Genomic DNA, 19,129 nt, shown 5'->3' with positions numbered 1-19,129 from the left:
AGTGGGTTTAGAGGACAATAGGAAATGAAAAATTTGGCTGATAGAACTTATCACAATAGAAACTATTGCTTAATATTTGAAAGCCCATAACTCGCTATCCAGAATACATATGACACAGAACAAGACACAAGCTGATCTGGAACCATCTGTTGCCAAGAAATTTCTTTTTGCCTTCAACCCCAATCATATAATGCTTTTGAAAGGCATTCTGGGCCCACTCCATGAAAGAAATGTAAAGGGACGAGCATGTGTCCATGCTGAGCTTCTTCACACTGTACATATGTGATCCTATTTTAAGACTTTTGATTCATGAATCAGAGACTGCCTGTCTTTTTTCAAAACATTAAGTGATCCACTAAACAACCTTTCAGATACATGAGGACAGGCAGGGCTGCAGCAGAAGTGAGCTTTAATTTGATAAAGCAAAGAATTTCCTGTCTGTAAAAATGGATTATGAGATTGGGTACTGAACTCTTCTAGACTGGAGGTTTTAAAAAATAAGATGAATTGATCATACAGTCTGAGTTTGCTCCTAATTAAAAAGCAATAGGCCAGCCTCATTTTCCATTTTGTAAATATTCAATTGCATTCTATCAGCAGAGGGCTTCCTCTCAGTTCTCATTCAGGCTGGATAACCCTGTCACAAACAGAAAGCCGAGGACACATTCACCTTCTACTGGCAAGATTTAGGCAAAGCCGTCATCAGTAGCAGTGAGTTGCTGCCAGAGGCCACCACTGATGGGGAGGTGTCTGCAGTCGCCACTCAGCCATGCAGTGTCCAGCTCCTGCCTTTACTCACCATGCTACGTGATCTTGTCCCTTGTCTCTGGAGATGAACTTTAGATATTTCCTGTAGTTCATATATCCCAAGAAAAGAATCTGTCAATGAAAAGGCCTTTAAACTCCAAATCCCCTGCCTTGCAAGGATGTTCACCACACCGGCCTCGCCAACAGTGAGTGCAGCCATGGTTAGGCTGCCCACACCAGCCCAGATACAGGAGGAGAAGATTCGAAACACTGTCCACTTGAGCAGGGTAGAATCTCCGTATCTTAAACATACCAGTGCAGGAGAATGTATTGAGAATTGTTTTGAAAGTTTCATTAGCCTAACATACCGCTTCAGCTAAAAGAAAGCATTTTGTATCTGTACATCCTGTTATTTCAGGGATTTTTCTATAACTGTTTTCAATAACGTTAAGCTAAAAGACCCTTATTAAGCTCTCAAAATACTACGTCCAGACAATGTCTTCTGCCAAGACTTGAATATGGAAGTAATATTCTATAAAAATTTGAAGTATGCTCCCTGCTTGCTCACACTGGTCTTCCCTCCCCTCCGCAGTGGTATGGCCATGGTATCACTTTTGGAAGTCCTTACACACATGTCACCACTTTGGGGGCTGGGAGTTGTCCCTGGGAATACATCCATTTCACAAATCCTGAAATCAAGGTCCCAAGGAATGAAAGGACTTTGTCCATTCAACAGGCACTCTTAGGTGTTCTGCCCTTCAGCTGGTCCAAAAGGCGCCTGTCTCATTAGAGGGGACAGAGGGCTCTCTTTTCTCACTCCAGCTAGCATGTGTGTGGAGGGAGTGTTCACTCAGCTCAGTTCTCCCCTTTGTAGGGAGACCTGCAGTGTTAAATGCTTGAGCACCAATCCCCAAATCCTTCAATTTGGGCAAATCTAACATTAGTAATGGATCCACCTGCCTTCATATCTATATGGTAGTTCATTTACATAATTAGTTCATAAAATGGTTTTCAAACTAAAATTATACTCTGTGTGTTTTCTCTTGAGTATATGAGTATGTTAGTTACAGGCCCTCCCCCACTCGCCACAACGAGATAGCTTCAATCACCAACTGAGACCCATTATTCTTGCAGTTGGCAAGGAGCTGAGGAGTCAAGATGTGCGTGTTTCAGGGTTTAATTTTCAAGCAAGAATAAATAGACCATTATGTTCCCTTTGCTAAACTGAATGTAAAAAACTTTATGGACAAAAAAATGCCACTGATTTTTTTTGACACAAGGAATTTTTAGTGAAGCATTGTTTTTATCTCTTCCTGAGTCCAAGTGGAGATTCACATGTTTTGCATGTTTCTTGCATTAAATTTTTATTGTGTGCATGGAAATCAATATTCCAGATACATGCACAAGTGCACACATTAAAATGAACATGACTTCATTTATTTCCATGATTAGACATTCAAATAAAAGTGCTTGGGTGTCTGTTTTCATATTCATAGGTCGAGATCCGTACATCAGAGGTATTTGTATAAGTGACACTTTTATTACATTCATTTCATTTGCAATATGATAGTGGATCATAAATATGTTACTTTTATGCCACCAAATCTGATTTGTAGCACTTAGCCCCTCACAAGGAGAATACTTGATATTTTATGGAGCACCTTTAGTCCAAGAAATGCTTTGCAAACATCGGGCCAGGTTCTATCAGGTGTATAAATCACATTCATGACCCTTCGGCTTCCCCCCTTCCCCTGCTACTTCATCAACCTCCTGGCTACTACTGCAGGGGTAGAAAGCAGTTAGTGATTCCTCAGCAGGCTCTGAGGTGAGAGAGAGAACTTTAATTTGTAGAAGCAAGAAGCTCAGATGAGCTCTGTCTTGTGGCGCACAGGCCTTGACAGCGGGTGGAACTCCACATTCATCACATGGCATCCTTTTCATTCACAAAACAGGTGCTATATTAAGCTCTGGGAACATGGAGGGTCATAAAATATGCCCTGTGCCTGCCAGTTACAGCCTAGGAGGGGAGTGGGAAGCAGCTGAGAGGCAGGTGCAGCAGTGTGTGCCTCCCAGCCTGTCTCCCCACTCACGCCCAGGGCATGTTGGAAAGCAGCTTGGCAGACCCCTAGGCCCATCATGGATATGCAGGGCCCAGTCGGGTACTGTTGGACCGAAAGGGGCAGAGGCCATTGGACTGCATGCCTGCTCACCCCAGGTCCCCGGAGGAGAGTCATGGGCTCTCTGCTGGTCTCCCCTTCACTCACCCTCCCCTATCCAGGGCGGGGACCTGCGAGCACGGGAGCCCACGGCAAGGTGTGTGCAGCTTCCCTGTAGCGTCCCTGATAACTCGACACCACTGTGTATATGTGACAGGCACAGCAGGGCACACTAGTGACAAGCAGGGGCCCTGGAGCCATTTCCTGAGTCCAGAACCTGGCTACATCGCTTACAGGATGCACAGCCTTGGGGAGGTCACCTGCCTTCCTGGTTCTCCACTTTCCCATCTGCGTAGAGGACAGAATGATGACACTATGCTTTCAGGTTTTTGTGAGGAACAAATGACTTTCTGTGACTACAGGATCCCAATAAGTGCCTGGTATCCATTACAAGTAATTTTAACTTACACTGTCAACACTGTAATAAATAATCCTCCAGTTTACGCCTCACAATACATGTAATAATGGTGATGCTGGTATTTTTCTCACTATTGTTACTGACACTGTTATTATGTGATTAATGCCCATCTCCCACCATACATAAGCTCCATGGCAGCAGGAACTGTCCCGTCATTTCACCGTGTCACCCCCACAGCTGACAGCACATGGTAGATGCCCAATAAATTTGAGTTGCATGAACGGACAGAACACTGAAGGAACAAATGAGTAAGCCTCCTCATTTGGTGCTTCTCCAAAAGTATCATTTTTTAAGAACACATTTCCTCTACCACTGACAGCCGTGCACCCCACAGTGATGCCCACACTTTCTGGGGATTCAGGTCCACCCATTTCTACAGGGAAGAGCCTTGAATTCTTCATTCTTCGTAAAGAAACCACAGAAGTCCTTGCAGTAGACTTCCCCACCCAGGCCCCCTCCACACGTGTGTCAGTCCAGGAAGAGGGGCTTGAGACAAGCGGACGCCTTGGGGCTTGGCTCCAGGCAGTGAGCAGCAGAGCAAGCACTCAGTGCAGGTCCTCTGCCTCCCCTGCAGCACCTGTGTCACCCGCAGCCCCTCACTGTGCCCTGCGAAAGATGAGCCCCTGCCCTGCCCCAGGAGCTGCCAGCCACAAGACCTCAGCGGGGCCAGCCGTCCCCAGGAGCTGGGCAGGGCCACCATTCCCAAGCCTCTGTGGCTTTCTGTGCACTGTGCACTCAGGTAGAATGGCCGCTTTCACCAAAGATAGTGTCTAAGTCAGTAAGTACCAATAATGTTTCCAGGGTTCCTCCATGTTGTAAAATCTATCTGTACTTCATTTGGAAGACAGTTAATTTCCGTTGTGTGGATAAGTCACATTTTGTTTATCCCTTCATCAGTGGATGGACATTTAGGCCATTATGAGTAACACTGTCATGAGCGTTCATTTCATGTTTTGCATGCACATCCACTTTCAGTTGTCTGGGGCAAATTACCCAAGGGAGGAACGGCTGGATCATGTGCTAACTCTATGAGTCAACTCTTAAAAGAACTGTCCTCTGCGTCTTCAGGGCTGTGTTTGGGAAAGACCCTGGTTGCTTAGATTTGACTTTGGCATTGGAGGAAGAGGGCAGAGGCAGAGGCAGGCAGAAGGGGGGTCTAGACTGTTGGCGGCACCCAGAGCCTGTGGTGCTCACAAGAGCCCCAGGCTGCAGCCTCCCCTCCCAGCTCCATCTTAGGGCTGCCGCAGAGCAGGCATCCTGCTCCTTGGACTCTCCCTGCTGCAAAACTGCACACCCCTTCCACATGCCTCCTGCACCTACTGGAAGGGGTCTGATCCCAGAGGCCCTGAGGGACCACTCTGCTGGAAAAGGGTACCGTTGAGGCCGAGTCGTATACTCATTTCTCCAGTGACTAGAACAGTGCCATTTCAGGGTCCCGGCGGGAAGGAAAGCATCACGAGAGAGATTCTCAAATATGTCCTCTCCCTTGGGAATATGTGGGTGCAAGTGAGGAAGGAACGCGCATAAACTTGGGCCCTCCTTAGCTGCACTGAGGCTTCGTTTCTACATCTGTAAAGTGGGTCTAAAATTGCTTGCTTGTTAAGGGGACCAAATGAGATTCTACGGGCATAGCTTCCAGGAGAATGTTCCAGACACCCACAGACATTTCCCCTGTTCCCTGCTGCTCATCCTCATGAGCAGGTGAGTGGGTTCTAGCTGTGGTTTCTTAGTACCATTCTCCTGCTGTCCTTTTTATCCTTTCCTCGCTCCTGCCCACCCCGCCCCCTCTCTCCTTTCAGCCCTTCTCCCCTCCTCTCGTTCCTTTAATTGTCCCTCAGCTCCTGCCCCAGACAGGGTCTGGGAACTCTCCCAGTGAGGACCCGGGGAGCTGCCGGTTCTCAGCTGCTGTGCCCTTTCGAGCCAACGCAGGCCAAATCCGCTTAGGGCAGATCAGATTATGCCTGGGTCATTTTATACCACAGATTCCCAGGTCACAGTGGTGGCATACATAGCCAGGCAGTGTCCAGCCCAGCACCCCTGGGTCACCAGGAAACATGGACTCCCTGGAGGTGGGTCACCGGGTCGGGTTTCACCTGTCCACCTCTCCGCGTTTCAGTTTCCTCCCCAGGAGATCCTAGCCAGAGGCTAGAGCATTAAATTACACTCGATTTGTGGTCATCTGAGATGCTGTGCCACGGGAGGACACTGCACCTGTGTGTGCCGCGCTCCACACAGTGGCAGACGACACACACCTGCTAAGATTCAGCAGGCCAGATGGGACCTGGAACTGGGTGGCAGTGAATGGATGGGTGGCTTTCCAGGCCTAAGAGTTTCATACTGTTTTCAAATAATATTGTAAATAACAAGAGACAATATGGTTAATACAGAAAGTTTAGCAAGCAGAAAAACAGGAAGGGACAAAAACTATAATCCTATCATCCCTAAGATAAATCTCTTCAACTGTTTTCTTAATTCAGAAAACTGAAGTGGAAAGAAATGAAAATGCTTAACTAGGAAATGCTATTATTGGTACGTAGTCATAGGGGCTGTGTTCAAGGACCTGTCTCCCAGGCAGAAAGAGTTTGCTCACAATGTCTCTCAGGACTTCCTCTGTAGAATTGGGAATGATACTCTTGGAAAAGTTCTCCTCCCTTCAAAGAATCTAGCCACACAGGAAGTTCTCTGACACACGCTAGGCTCGGCCTCCTGGTGCACCTGAGGTCTCCCTGCCAGTTGACTGGCTTGTATGGACCCAGAGAGACAGGCTTAACACTCAGCCTGCTCTGCTACTACCCAGTCCCTTCCCAAGTGGCATCTGTTTATCCCATGTTTCCTTGGTGTTCCTGTTCCAAGTGTCAAGTGATTCCAAGGCAGCACTAAGAGGGGGAACCTTCTGGTGCAGGCAGCCCAGGCCCAGCAATTATGGCCTCTGATTTGCCTTCTCTCTCATTTCCAGCTGTCAGGAATGACAGGAACAAGAAAAAGAAGGAGCCTTCGAAGCAGGAATGCACAGAGAGCTATGAGATGACAGCTGAGCTGGACGATCTCACAGAGAAGATCCGGAAGGCTCACCAGGAAACCTTCCCCTCACTCTGCCAGCTGGGTAAATACACCACGGTAAGAGGCACTGGGTTGTGGGCACAGGCCCTTGCTCGTGTATACACATATACACACCACACTCACATACACACACACACACACACACACACACATACATACACGTGCACATACCTTGTCCTGGGTCTGGCAGGGATGTCCTCCCAAATTTAGCCTAGAACATGTGTGTCAGCCACATGGGATGACACAGTAGCCACTTTCTTCCATATGGTAGGCCTTGGACAGTCACTGTGTAGGATGAATTCTTCCCTGATTCAGTCACACATGTGCATTTGCTCAAGAGGCACTAACTGAGCACTTCCTGTATCCCAGGATGTCTGCCAGGTACTGGCAACGGGAACCATTCGTTGTTGCTCCCCAAAATTTTGGTCTAGTAGAGATAAATCAAGCCAATGAAGTACTGTATTATATGAGTTGTGACAGACACTTACCTATACAGAGCCCAGATGGGACCCCAAGGGGGTATGGGGTCAATCTTTTTAAAATAGCAATCTGGCCCTTGAATCCAGTCAAGATTAAGGGGCCAGGTTCTGGCTTCACTCAGGTATGTGTAAAAATCCCAACCAGCACGTGGAAGAACACAGGGTGACCTGTCCCTCTTGGATGGGTGGCCCCCTCCGCTCCCCACTGTGCTGTAAAGAATGGCTTTCACTATGGCTAGAAACCAAGCTGAAGGAGCGAGAGAGGTGAGGTAGCAGTGGGATGGATGCATGGCTGTTCCAGAATGTGCAGTGGCGATGTCTCGAGGTTCTTCCTTGTTCCCAGTGGTTCTGCATGTATTATATTCACTGATGACATTCCTAGTTCGTGGCACAGAGTAGGCTCTCAATAGATATTTGACAAAGGAATGACTGGATGGAACTGTGGTGTTGCTCTGGCCTCATTAAATGGCTTACAGTGCTTACTTAAGACCCAGGAAATGTATTTTTTTAAAAAACTGCAAATGTTGCAGCATTTGGTAGATTGTACTGGATGTGCTAGAAAAATAATAGTATGAAAGGTCCCACGGATTAAAAAATGAGGGCCGGGGATTTAGCTCGGTGGTTCTGCCGCCTGCCTTGAAAGCTCAAGGTCCCGAGTTCAATCCCTGGTACCAAAGCCCAGGGGGGAAAAGAGAGGAACAGTGAGGGGAGATGCTCTGAAGGCATTTGTGAGGAGTGGGCCACGTGCCCTGGATGTCGTGCCACAGCCACATCTGTGAAGTGGGAGTGGCGGCAGGGCCGGCGCGGAGGGGTCTATGGAATGTGGCACTGGAACACACCCAGCAGCTTCCCCGGTTGCTGGACATGCAGGGCCCCAAAGGCGGTGGCATCGAAGATAGGCAAGTCGCCTGACCAAACAGGACTTTTGCACATTTGGAAGCACAGGGGCCTCCCAGCGCTCCATGTGCACCAGCAGCAGCTGGCCATCCTGTTAACCCACAGTGTCTGCTCAGCAGGTCTGGGCTGGGTGTTACACACAGACTCCCAGTGATGCTGCTGCTGCTGCTGCCTGCAGACCCCACTGAGCAGCAGGGGCTGTGACCGGCACTTAGAGGAGCAAGACCAAGATGACCCTCTGGGGCCATGCAGGCTCCTGTCAGGGAGGAGCAGACATGGGCTTGCCTGATGGGCTGAGGGAGGCTTGGCTTGGAGACCAGCCCCTGCTGAGCTCAGGTGCTCTGTTCTCATCCAGAGCAGGACACAGAGCAAGACAAGCCTAGATGCCTTTAAGAGAGTTGTCATTTGAACCTGGGAGGGAAGCAGAGGGTGTGGAAAGTGAGGCCTTGTATCAAAGCAAGGGCCTGGAGCCATATACCTGTAGGTCAGATCCTGCTCAGCCATCACCAGCTTTGTGGCTGTGAGCAGCTTTCTTAACTTCTCTCACCCTCACTTGTCCCACCTGTAAGTGGGGAAAGTATGCAGTGATGGGAAGGATGAAATGATGGGAGCTGTGACATGATGGAGATGCCATCCACTGCACATCCATCATCTGTGTGTGAACAGACCCCAGGGACTGGCCCATGCCAGGTGCTCTGATGACACGGAGGAGTCAAGTGATTAATAACCGATGCCGAGGGGCATGCTATTTATGCCTCTTGGAAATTCATTCTTCTGGTACCAGGGATCGAACTCAGAACCTTGTACTTGTGAGGCAGGCGCAGCACCACTGAGCTACATCCCCAGCCCTGCCTTTTAGAAATTCTTATTATCACCAGCCATGCTTTAGGCACTAAATTGGGGTACGTGTCCGGCTGAGCCAATGACTCCTGACTGAGGAGATGGGGAAATGTCTTGCACAGAGAAAGTAGGAAATCTCTAAAGGAGAAGCAAAGAGAAAATAGGAGCCACAGAATTGAGAGTACGGAGAAGGCAAAAAGCCCTGCAAAAACGCCAGCTGAGGAGAATTTCCATCTATAAATAATGGAGAGTAACTGACAGTTTATGATAAGTCTTCATCATTTTTATCATGATTATTACAGCTAATATTTGTTAAGCATTAACCATGTACCAAGGACCATGTTAATTGCTCTAGACATATTCTTTCCTTGTTCTGAGAACTCTGCAAGTAGATATTATTACCCCACATGCAGATGAGTCCACTGAGGATGGAAGGGCTATGTAATTTTCCCTTTTCCTCCTGCTCAACAAGGGATGGAGGAGGGACTTGAACTGGAACAGTCTGACTCCAGGAGCTGATCTTTTAACCATTAGATCAAGAGCACAGAGGATGAGGTAGACTGGGGAGCAGACAACATTGGAGACGAGTTAGAAGGAAGTATCTACTTTCCAGGAATGATCAAACGTTTACCTCCAGAAAAGAAAAAGAGGTCAGAGCATGGAATCTTCCTGGAAGAGGAGACTTTTGAGTCATGCAGGAGCGAGACACAATGTCTGGCCGTACCTGGGCTCGTGCGCTCCCAGATCAGGGCCCCTCCTTCCAAGGTGAAGGCCCTAGCATGGCCTAGTCAGCCCCCAGCCTGACTCACGTGGTAACCAGGAGAAGCAGCCCCATTCTAATCTTCAGGGGCACAGGACAAACTGAGTTCGTGGCACTTGCTCCCTCCTGAAGCACACACCCTCAGGTGGCCTGGGTCTGCTGGGTGGGTGGCTCATGTGTGGGATACCCACGTGCCTGCACCCTCCTTGCCACTCGGACAGGATGGTTTTCAGGTGTTCCCTAAGATGCCTCCCAGAGCTCCGGGCACGCCCAAGCCCTGGAGGCCCCTATGATGATCAACACTGACCACCTGCCTCCCCAGCCCTAGCCCCTCCTCTTCCCGGCTCCCTGTGGGGTCCTCCTAGCTACCTGCATTCAAGTCCTACTTTTAGGATCTGCTTCTGGCCCCAGGGAAGGGGCCTTCCCCCAGACTTCCCAGGCCCTTCCCCATCCAGCCTGCTTTGGGGACACCACCACCACCAGTCGGCGGGGACCTATCATCCTAAGTGCTTCACGGGGACTTTCCTGTACCTCACTCAGTCAAGCAGGGAAATACAAATGCAAGCTCACCTCAAGGTTGGCACCTACCCACAGGGCACCCTGGCCTCCTCCAGCTGCACGCCACCCACTCACTGCACTGAAATGCCTCCCATTGCCTCTTGGTTGCCTATTTCCACTATCGCTATGCTTTGTTTTCATCGTAAGCTGCTTCAAATCCTTTCTGGAAGTAGGTGGGAATATAAATAAATAAGAGCAGCCATAATACATTCTGTGAAAGCTCTCAGTTCCAAGCTGAGCATTTTTTAAGAGAGCTTTTTTTAGATAGACAGTTGCTTGCACGGCAAGAAGCTTCCTGCCACATTCCCTGGAGTGGCATCCCTGTCACATGCCTTCAGAACAAGTGGGCAGAGAGGGAGAAAAAGGCAGGCAGCCAGCCGCCCACCTCCAGATCTTTCAGAGAGGCCCTCCTTTCCTTCCCTAATTAGGGTCAATTTGGGACAAATGATCACTCTAAGACGGGAGGCGACAGGAAAGGATGGGGCCGAGTGAGACTTATGTCCCTGCCCTTCACCCCAGGCTGCGCAGGTTGCCCACCTACAGGCCTTGGAGCCAATGTCCTTGGGAAGGTTTCTAGCTCTGACCCCTCTCCACACAAAGAAGGGGTGGACTCCACGAGGAAGGGAGAGAACGGGCAGTGCTAAGCAGAGCAAGGAGGGAACCAGAGGAGACGTCTTCACTCTGAGGATGTGGACTCCGCTTCCTTAGGCCGATCCAAGCAACTCAGCCACTGGGCTTTGGGACTTCATTGTGCCAAGTTCAAACCTTGCCTGGACTCCTTAGGAGGTGCATGACCTTGGAAGCTTTAACCATTACTGGAGTCACCTTTGTCATCTTATAGTAGGAATTGTAATGGTGGCTACTTTGTGGGGTGGCCTGAGAGGTTCAGTGAAAAAAATGTGTCAGAGGACCTCACACAGTTCCTGGCAGAGAGGCGCTGAGCAGGAAGGGCGCATTTTCTCCTCTCCGTCCTGTGGGAAGCATCTTATTATAGCCACAGGCTCAGGTGCTGAACAAGGAAGATGGGTGTGACAAGAGTGTCGGGGCAGCACGACCCCAGCCCAGGCCATCTGCTCCCCGTGTCCTGCCGCTCTGCCTCCTCACGGGGTTTGGAGGGACACAAGCTGCACCCCAAGGGGGTTCCTGAATTTTAACTGTGAAGATTTAAGAAGCTCTTAATCTTCTGAGAAAATGACCACAAACAGAATCTGTAACCCACCAACAAACTTTCTAGGAGTCGTGCTTTGGCAAACGAAGGCTATTGTGAGTGTTTCCAACCATTGGCAGACTCACCTTTCGCTTTAGAAAGTTAACATGCCATGGGCTACTGAAAACCTGAGCTCTGGTCCCCACTCTGTCACCTCAGAGCACTCATTTTGAACCAGCCATAATGCCACGAGCCTCAGCCCTTTGCCAGTGAACACACGTGCCTGCCCACATTGCCTAGACCACTCTGAGTTCCCAACACTTACAACATTTACTATCCACCCACGATGCTCCTGTCTTACGCCTGTCGTAACAAAGTAATGAAAACACTGGGAGACTTGAAGCAAAATTAACTTATTCTCCCATGGTGCTGGAGGCTCCAGACAGAACTTGAAAGGACACCCATCTGTTAGGATGCGTGGAAAGGAGGCAGCAGCCTCAATGGATGCCCTCGACATTCCTATAGAACTATAACTCTTTATACTTCTAAAGCAATTCTTCATTTTCTCCTTAGCCAAATAAGCCCTGAATAAAATGCAGAAAATGCCACCTAGAATCTGTCATAAATCGTGCTTTAACAACTACGGTGATTCAGCCTCTATGTACAGGTCTTGTTCCAAAGGTAACGCCCATCAGAAAAGCACCATGCATTACAGCACAAAACCAAACCAGCAGAAGAAAGGGATCCATTTGTGTGGTGGAAATTGCCATTTAATTGGATTTTATCGTGGGTTTGAGCTTTTCTGTAGCTTAAGGTGGCCCTGGGGGGCCGTAGGGTGCTTTCCTCCATATGGGCAGCCCCACACTGCATTCTGGGAAGGTACCCTGGAGCTCCTATCTGAGAGGCTACCCATGGACGCCCCAGACCCGACTTTCCCTCCGCAGCTGAGGCAGGAAAGCCGCATACTGGTCAGCCTCTGCTCTTCTGCTTCTCCTATGGCTATTCTTGCCGTCAAGCAGGGCCTCTGCTCCCTACCATGTCTCCCCTCTCCTTCCCCTGCATCCTAGTTTCCCTCCCTGCACATTTTAAAAATGCCCCTGAAAATCCTGGCTTCCTCCATGCTCCCTGTAACATGGTCATTACCAACCCAGACAGGCCAGGGCTCTCCATTTGTCGCAGCTGGAAGATAATATATAAGCCATTTTAAACCTCATGCCTATGAATCCAGCAACCAGTATAATAAAACACCAGGTTATTTTGTGTTTTATTAACTGCCTCATCCCTTCAGTTTGCATAATAGTGAATCAGATTTACATGCCGTTACCACAGCTGTGCATTATTTTTAATAGAAGGTGCGACAGGCTTCTCTCTCTCCACCCAGCACATGATGAAGTAACCTTCATCCGAGGCTGATGAAGATTTCGTTCACACTTGCTGGGTCGGGCAATGTCCTTTTTCCAGATGGATACTCTATTGTAAAATGATTTCCCATCGTGAGCTTGCCTCTCTGTCCCTCTCTTCCATGTCATCTTCCCACGAACCAGATAAATTGCCTATTAAATTTAATTACAGCCCGAGTAGCCGCACATTTTGATCTTCTGTTCCCCTGAGTGTACTGTATTCCACCAAGGTCCTTGAAGAAGGAATAAAATAAATCCAGAGGATGCATGCTTACTGTCTGCATGGAGTGTTGGGGAAGGCAGTGAAGACCTCCCTTTTTTAGGGTGTCTGGCCTTCCTTATGCAAACTCTTGAATTTTCTTGCAGACATTAAAAGCAACAGCTAGTTTTATTGACTCCTGCGGACTGATTTTAACTGATGTGGAGAACTAAATATATTAGTTTGTGGTGCAGAGTACCCTTTATTGAGCTTGGTACATTTGTCAGAAGGCCAAGCACCAGCCCTAGGGAGCCTTGCCTCTTATGGGAGGGTTCAGTCCTGCCTCTGAAGGTGGCAGAGTTCAAGCCCTCATGAGCAGTTCTAGGCCACTTCCTGGGAGAAGCAGCGGCTCTGAACCTTGGCCTCAGAATGAGTTATTTTGAGACATTTGAAACAAGCAAGGACTTTTGGGAACTTCACTCATTGAGTCATTCAACAAACTTTCTTGAGTCCCTGCTCTGTGCTCACTGGATCATCAGTGTTCTGATGATAAAAACAGATGAGATCGTGTACATTAGGAGACAAGGGCTGTAAGCATGGGTGGGATGGAGTGTGTAGTGCCAGGGATGCCAGGGTACTGCAGTCTTCCTAGAGGGGCCAGGGGAAAGTTTGAGAGAAGGTGGCATTTGATCAAAGGCTGGAAGGAATGAGGGGGTACCTTCTGCAGCAGTCTGGGGAGGAATCCAGGTTGGGGAAGCAGCCAGTGCCAGAACTGTAGCAGGAGCTTGCCTGGCTTCCTCGGGTGGCAAGAAGACCTGTGTGGGTGGGGCTGGGGGACATAAGGGTCAGTCAGAGGAGGGGCCTGATATGGTAGGGTCCGAAGCCCTCCAAAAGGACTTTGGCTTTCAGCTTGAGGGAGATGAGAGAGCAGTGGAGATTCTGAGCAGTGGCTTGTGTGTTTTAAGGAGCCCCTTGTCGTTTTGATGAGCATAGACTTGGTTTGCTGAGGCCAGGGTGGGAAGAGGGAGAGCAGTGAGCAGCCTGTTGCACTAGCCCAGGCAAGCATGGGTGGGTGGTGGGGAGGTGGAACCTCTTTCCTAAGTCCTGACAGTTCCCAAATGCATTAGTCAGAATTCTTGCTGATGGCAGGTGATGGAAACTAAAATCAACTTAGATTTAAAAATACAAAAATCCATGTGTAAACGAGGCATGGCTTTATCCAGCAGCTCCTTGTCTTCAGGACGAGCCACTCTTCTCTTTCATCTAAGCTTTTCTCTAAGTTGGCTTCATTTTTATAGAATCTTTCTCCCCCTGGTGGCCCCTAAAACTCTTGGCAACAGACTCTGTCACTAACACAGCTCCTCTTAGTTCTTCCCACCAAAGTCCCAGACCTGAGTGTCATTGGCTTGCTCTGAATCACATATACTTTCCTTAACCAATCACAGTGTCCAAACGGTGGTAGTCCTCTGATTGGCCAGACTAGAGTCCCCTTCCTGAGGTCAAAGCCAGGAGTGGGACAGGCTGAGACCCTTGGCTCATCTGGCACCATGCATAAGGCCACTGGGAACCCTTGAGATGCTAAGCATTTTTGTTGTGTTATTATTCACAATTGTTGTCACTTTTTTGTATTTCATTTTTATTATGAAAAAAATTTCAAACATGGACATGAAACTAGAATATTATAATGAGCCCTGTGATCACAGCCTGTCTTACCTTGAAAGTTTCATATATACTCTCCACTGCATGTCACTTTGAAGTAAATTGCAAACCCATAAATATTTCAGTATGTATTCTAAATCAAAGTAACATCTGCAAACAAAGCAAACTATCAATGCCATAACTAACCCCTAAAATAAAATTAACATCTCAAACACTGTGATCTGTCAGATTTCTAGTTTTTTCCTCATGTGTGTCAGTCTCTTTACAGTTTGCTTGAATTAGAATTTAAATACCTAAATAAGTCCCTTAAATAGTTGTTTGTTTTGGGGGTTTTTTTGGTACCAGGGATCAAACTTGGGGCCTTGTGCTTGTGAGGCAGGAGGCAGAGCCACTGAGCTAAATCCCTGGCCCTCCTTAAATAGTTTTTAAGTCAAGTTTTTAAGCATAATTTATACAATTTAATTTTTTTTACCTTCCTTAAAGATATGGTTTGATGAGTACAATGGAAGTACACAGTCATGTAACCATGACACAAAAATGTACAGCATATCCATCATTCAAAAAAAGGTTCATTTCTTCATGTACCTTGTGATCAACCCCTGTAAACTAGTAACATGGTCTCTGTCGCTATGGTTCTGCCTTTTCCAGAACACCATGTGAATGGAGTCATTCTATGTGTAGGTGTCTATGTCTGCCTTCTTTCATAAAGCACAATGCATTTGAAGTATATCTGTATTGTATCATGAACCTGTTTCCTTCCTTGAACGCTCCCTGCCATTCATTGCATAGTTGCAGTCATCTTTTTTCATTTGATAATATTTGTACATTAGGTTTCGTTCACTTTTAATCCTTTTTTCCCTTTGCAATGCCTTTGTCAAAAAACTCCATACATTGGTTTTGTAGGATTTATCAGTTTTATAGGCATTCCGGATGTTGATAGTGGCAGCCTTGTGATTTCCTTGGTTAAATCTAGAGGCTCTATTTAGTTCAAGTCTGACTTGGGCCAGACTCTTTCCTAGGCTGTGGTGTATTTTCCCCATGAGGGTACCCGTGTGGCAAGTTGCCTGTTTTTAAAATATTACCAACTGCTAGGTGCAGTGGCACATACCTTAATCCCTGCAGTCTGGGAAGCCGAGGCAGGAGGACTGCAAATTCTAGCCCAGCATGGGACACTAAGTGAGACCCTGTTTCAAAATAAAAAACAAAATGACTGAGGATGTAGCTCAGAGCAAAGACCCTGGATTCACTTTCTAGTACGGGGGTACGGGTGTGTGTGTGTGTGTGTGTGTGTGTGTGTGTGTGTGTGTGTGTGTGTGTGTGTGTGTGTGTGTGTGTGTGTGTGTGTGTGATGTTAGGCACCACTGAGGGCAAATGCTTGGAGCTGTTAATTCATTATGGTTCTAAAATAATATCCTCATTCTGACACTAACTGGATAATTGCATGTAAAGAAGCTTGCCCTCCATCTGTTATTTGATTATCCAGTAGCACACACATAAGATTTTGACAAAATCCAGACTGAACACTTAGCCATCTCACCAAGAAGCTCCATGGTCAAGGCTAAAGTCATAGCCCGTTAATAGAAAACACATTCGTTTCCTGCCTACTCTGGGCTTCCAGAAACTACACCTCATGGCGTTTTCTCTTTCTCTCAGAATTCCAGCGCTGACCATCGAGTCCGACTGGACCTGGGCCTCTGGGACAAGTTCAGCGAACTGGCCACCAAGTGCATTATTAAGATTGTGGAGTTTGCTAAACGTCTGCCAGGCTTCACCAGCTTGACCATCGCAGACCAGATCACCCTGCTGAAGGCCGCCTGCCTGGACATCCTGGTAGGAGCCTTTCTGAACTCTTGGAGGAGTAGGGGCGGGATGGGTGGGGTGCCTGAGAGGCTTGAGAGATCTGCGGAGTTTCCCAGCCTCCCTCCCTGCCTGTCACCACCTCTGCTCACAGAGGCCCATTCTGCTGGAATCTCCATTTGACTGTGAAAAGACCCTGGGATTGGGCATAACCTCCCTGCTTTGCTTCCCCAGGATGATACTGGGAGAGGGGCCAGTAACACCCTTTCAGTGATGACTGGCTTGTGCCTCCTGGGGCCAGCTTTTCCCTGCGCAGGCCAGGCGAGTCATTCTAAAGACGACCTTCTCCTTCTGCTCATACTCCCCGTCCCCAGAGCCTCAGGGATGTTTGTAGCCCCCTTTCACAGGACAGCCATGGATATGTGACAGACCACAGGGACTCTCCAGGAGGTAGCACAGCAGTGCGATGGCTTCAGCCCCTACCCCAGTTTTGCACCACTTCTATTTAGGGCTTTAAGGAAACCTCTTCCTGCCTGTGTTACTTCAGGCTGTGAAATCAGAGACCAGGCAACTTGAACAGCAGCATTTTCTTCTCACAGTTCTGGAGACTGAGAGTCCAAGATTACGGAGCAAATGTGGTTGGGTTCTTGGTAAGGGCGCTTCTCTTGGGTCACAAAACTGGTCCCGTCATCTCCTTACAAGGGCACTCATCCCTTCCTGGGCTTCTGCCCTCCTGACCTCACTGTCCAAACCAACTCTTCCCAAAGACCTCCACCTGCCAGTATCACCACAAGGGCAGTTAGGGCCTAACATACAAATTTGGGGGCAGGGACACAAACAGCTGGCAGCTCCTCCATGGGCCGTTCCCTCAACTGTACAAAGGGAGATTCTGATGCCACTTGGTTCCCTGCCATCGTCACTCTGCAACTTGTAGTCTTAGAGAGGGAGTGGCTACACTCACACCTTTTCCTCTGTGGTCTCTGCTGTCCTCTGCTGGCTGGATGTCTATTCTTGCTGTGCCCCGAAAAGGCTTCAGGGAAAGGGTGACCAGTTCCAACTGCAACTGTTTCCTGGGGCACAGGAGTAGCTCCCACTAAGGCAGCAGTGATGTGTCCTGCCTGAGTGGGAGTGAGGCAGAGACACCTATGGAGAGGCCCATGGAGCAACTCAAAGGGTTACATTGGAAAACAGGGAAAGTAAAATTAGCTTTGAATGTAGAGGTTTTCCTTTTTACCATGTCTTTCATGATTTTGGGCTTAAACCATTCTGCAAAGCTGATACCATTCATCACCATAATTAGACACATACACACTGACCCACACAGGAGGAGAGAGGACCCTGGAAGGGGGTGTGTTTTCTGTTACTATAACAAAACAGAATACTTCAGACAGGATAATTGTATGCTACTGAAGTTTGTCTCGTGGCTCTGGAGGCTGGAAAGTCCAAGAGCGCAGTGTTGGCATCTGCGCCAGATTAGGTGAGGCCCTTTTGCCGAAGTACACGTGGGCAGCACAGGGTGAGACAGTGAGTGTGTCTGCTCAGGTCTCTCTTCCTCTCCTTGTAAGGCCCCAGTCCCACTGTGGGGCCACAGAGGGCCCATTCCAGTCAACATACGAATTTGAATAAATGAAATTTAGGGACGTATCCAAGCCACAGCAGGGTGGTTGTGTAAGAAGCCTGAAGGTTTGCTCATCCTTCACTTGGCTGAATAGAGCTGCCCAAGGATGGTATGGTGCCTCAGTAACAGACTGGTGCCAGAAACCTGAGAACATCTGGTTTCTTTCTTCTTGAAAAATCAGTTTGGGCTAAACCAGGAACATTTCAGAAAACATTTCAGAACCTCAGAGCAGCATTAATCTGTAGAGTTTGCCAGCCTCAGCTCCACAACATTGAGATCTCCCCTTCAAGGTCCCCTCCCAGCTTCCAGTAGGCATCTTCCCATGCCTTCCGTTTACACTGCTCCCCACAACAGCTCTCCTCCAGTTTGCCTGTGGATCCAAGTTAGCCCTTACCTCTCAGTGAGTAAGGTAGAACCTTTCCAAGCCTCACTTTACCCACGTGCAGAATAGAAATACGAATAAATACAGCATTAAATAGAATTACTTAATGATGTTAAATATGGTAATGGGAACCTAATATGTGGTAGAAGCTCACCAATGAGATTGAAGGCAAAGGGCAAAGCTGGCAAAGCCTGTGTGGGCAGTTTCATCCCACGGTGTGGTTCAGAAACCCTCAGCCATTCCTTCCTGGCCTCCACGGGGTGGAGAGATTTGGTTGAGGTGCAGCTGGCAAAGGAGGAAAAAGCCCTGGTAGGGGAAGGCATATAATCTGGGCATATAATGTGGAACAGAAGGCATGGTCATTCATCCCTAGACACGAGTTCATCTCCAAGAATTTACACAAAAGGCAGTTAATCACAAGATCCTGAAAAATGCACAATTTCAAAGATCATCTTTTGAATGAGAACACCAGTTGGCCGAGCCATTTAGAAGAATCTTATATTAGCCATTAACATAGGGAGAGAGTAAGACCGAGACCAGGCAGACAGAAGGACTCAGGCTGAAGTCGTTCTCAGCCCGAACAAAGAAGAGGCCAGGTTGTCCCAAGGGTCACCAGGCCTGAATGAGTGCTGTCCATTCAGAGCCAACCATCTTATGTTGTGTGTGGTCTCCTAACCAGCCCGGCCATTTGTCTCTGATCAGGTTGCTGCCAGGCTGGCACCATGAGAGGAAGACACAGTTCACTGTCACATCCAGCATGGCACTTGGGGAAGAGCTGATTTATCATTGTGAGTGGGAGTCTCTGGGAAATAGCAGGGGAGGGAAAGTCTCACCTGTCCCGCCTCCTCTCCCAGCCATTCCACTGCAGGGCAATCTCCAGTGCCTGGGATGCTTGTGGAGTCCACAGCCAGGCTTCTGTCTTGGGTAAAGCAGGGAATTCTGAGGCCCAGCT

At 48.3% G+C, this 19,129-nt stretch overlaps 1 protein-coding gene across 5 annotated transcripts in view; it reads left to right on the top strand.

Moving 5' to 3' along the window:
* The window catches only part of Rarb (retinoic acid receptor beta), a 784,358-nt gene that overhangs the window by 751,603 nt on the left and 13,626 nt on the right, over positions 1-19,129 (top strand). For all 5 annotated transcript variants that reach the window (XM_087181442.1, XM_087181443.1, XM_021238713.2 and 2 more), the window contains 2 exons: positions 6,338-6,498; positions 16,034-16,210. In XM_087181442.1, coding sequence (XP_087037568.1) covers positions 6,338-6,498; positions 16,034-16,210 — 338 coding nt within the window. The remainder of the gene's footprint in view (positions 1-6,337; positions 6,499-16,033; positions 16,211-19,129) is intronic.

The sequence above is a fragment of the Heterocephalus glaber genome, unplaced genomic scaffold, assembly GCF_053883595.1.
Source record: "Heterocephalus glaber isolate CG9 unplaced genomic scaffold, H.glaber_assembly_v1.0 deba00001472, whole genome shotgun sequence".
Lineage (NCBI taxonomy): Eukaryota > Metazoa > Chordata > Mammalia > Rodentia > Bathyergidae > Heterocephalus > Heterocephalus glaber.
Note: the sequence above shows the minus strand (reverse complement) of the source record. Positions and strands in the feature narration are given on the sequence as shown.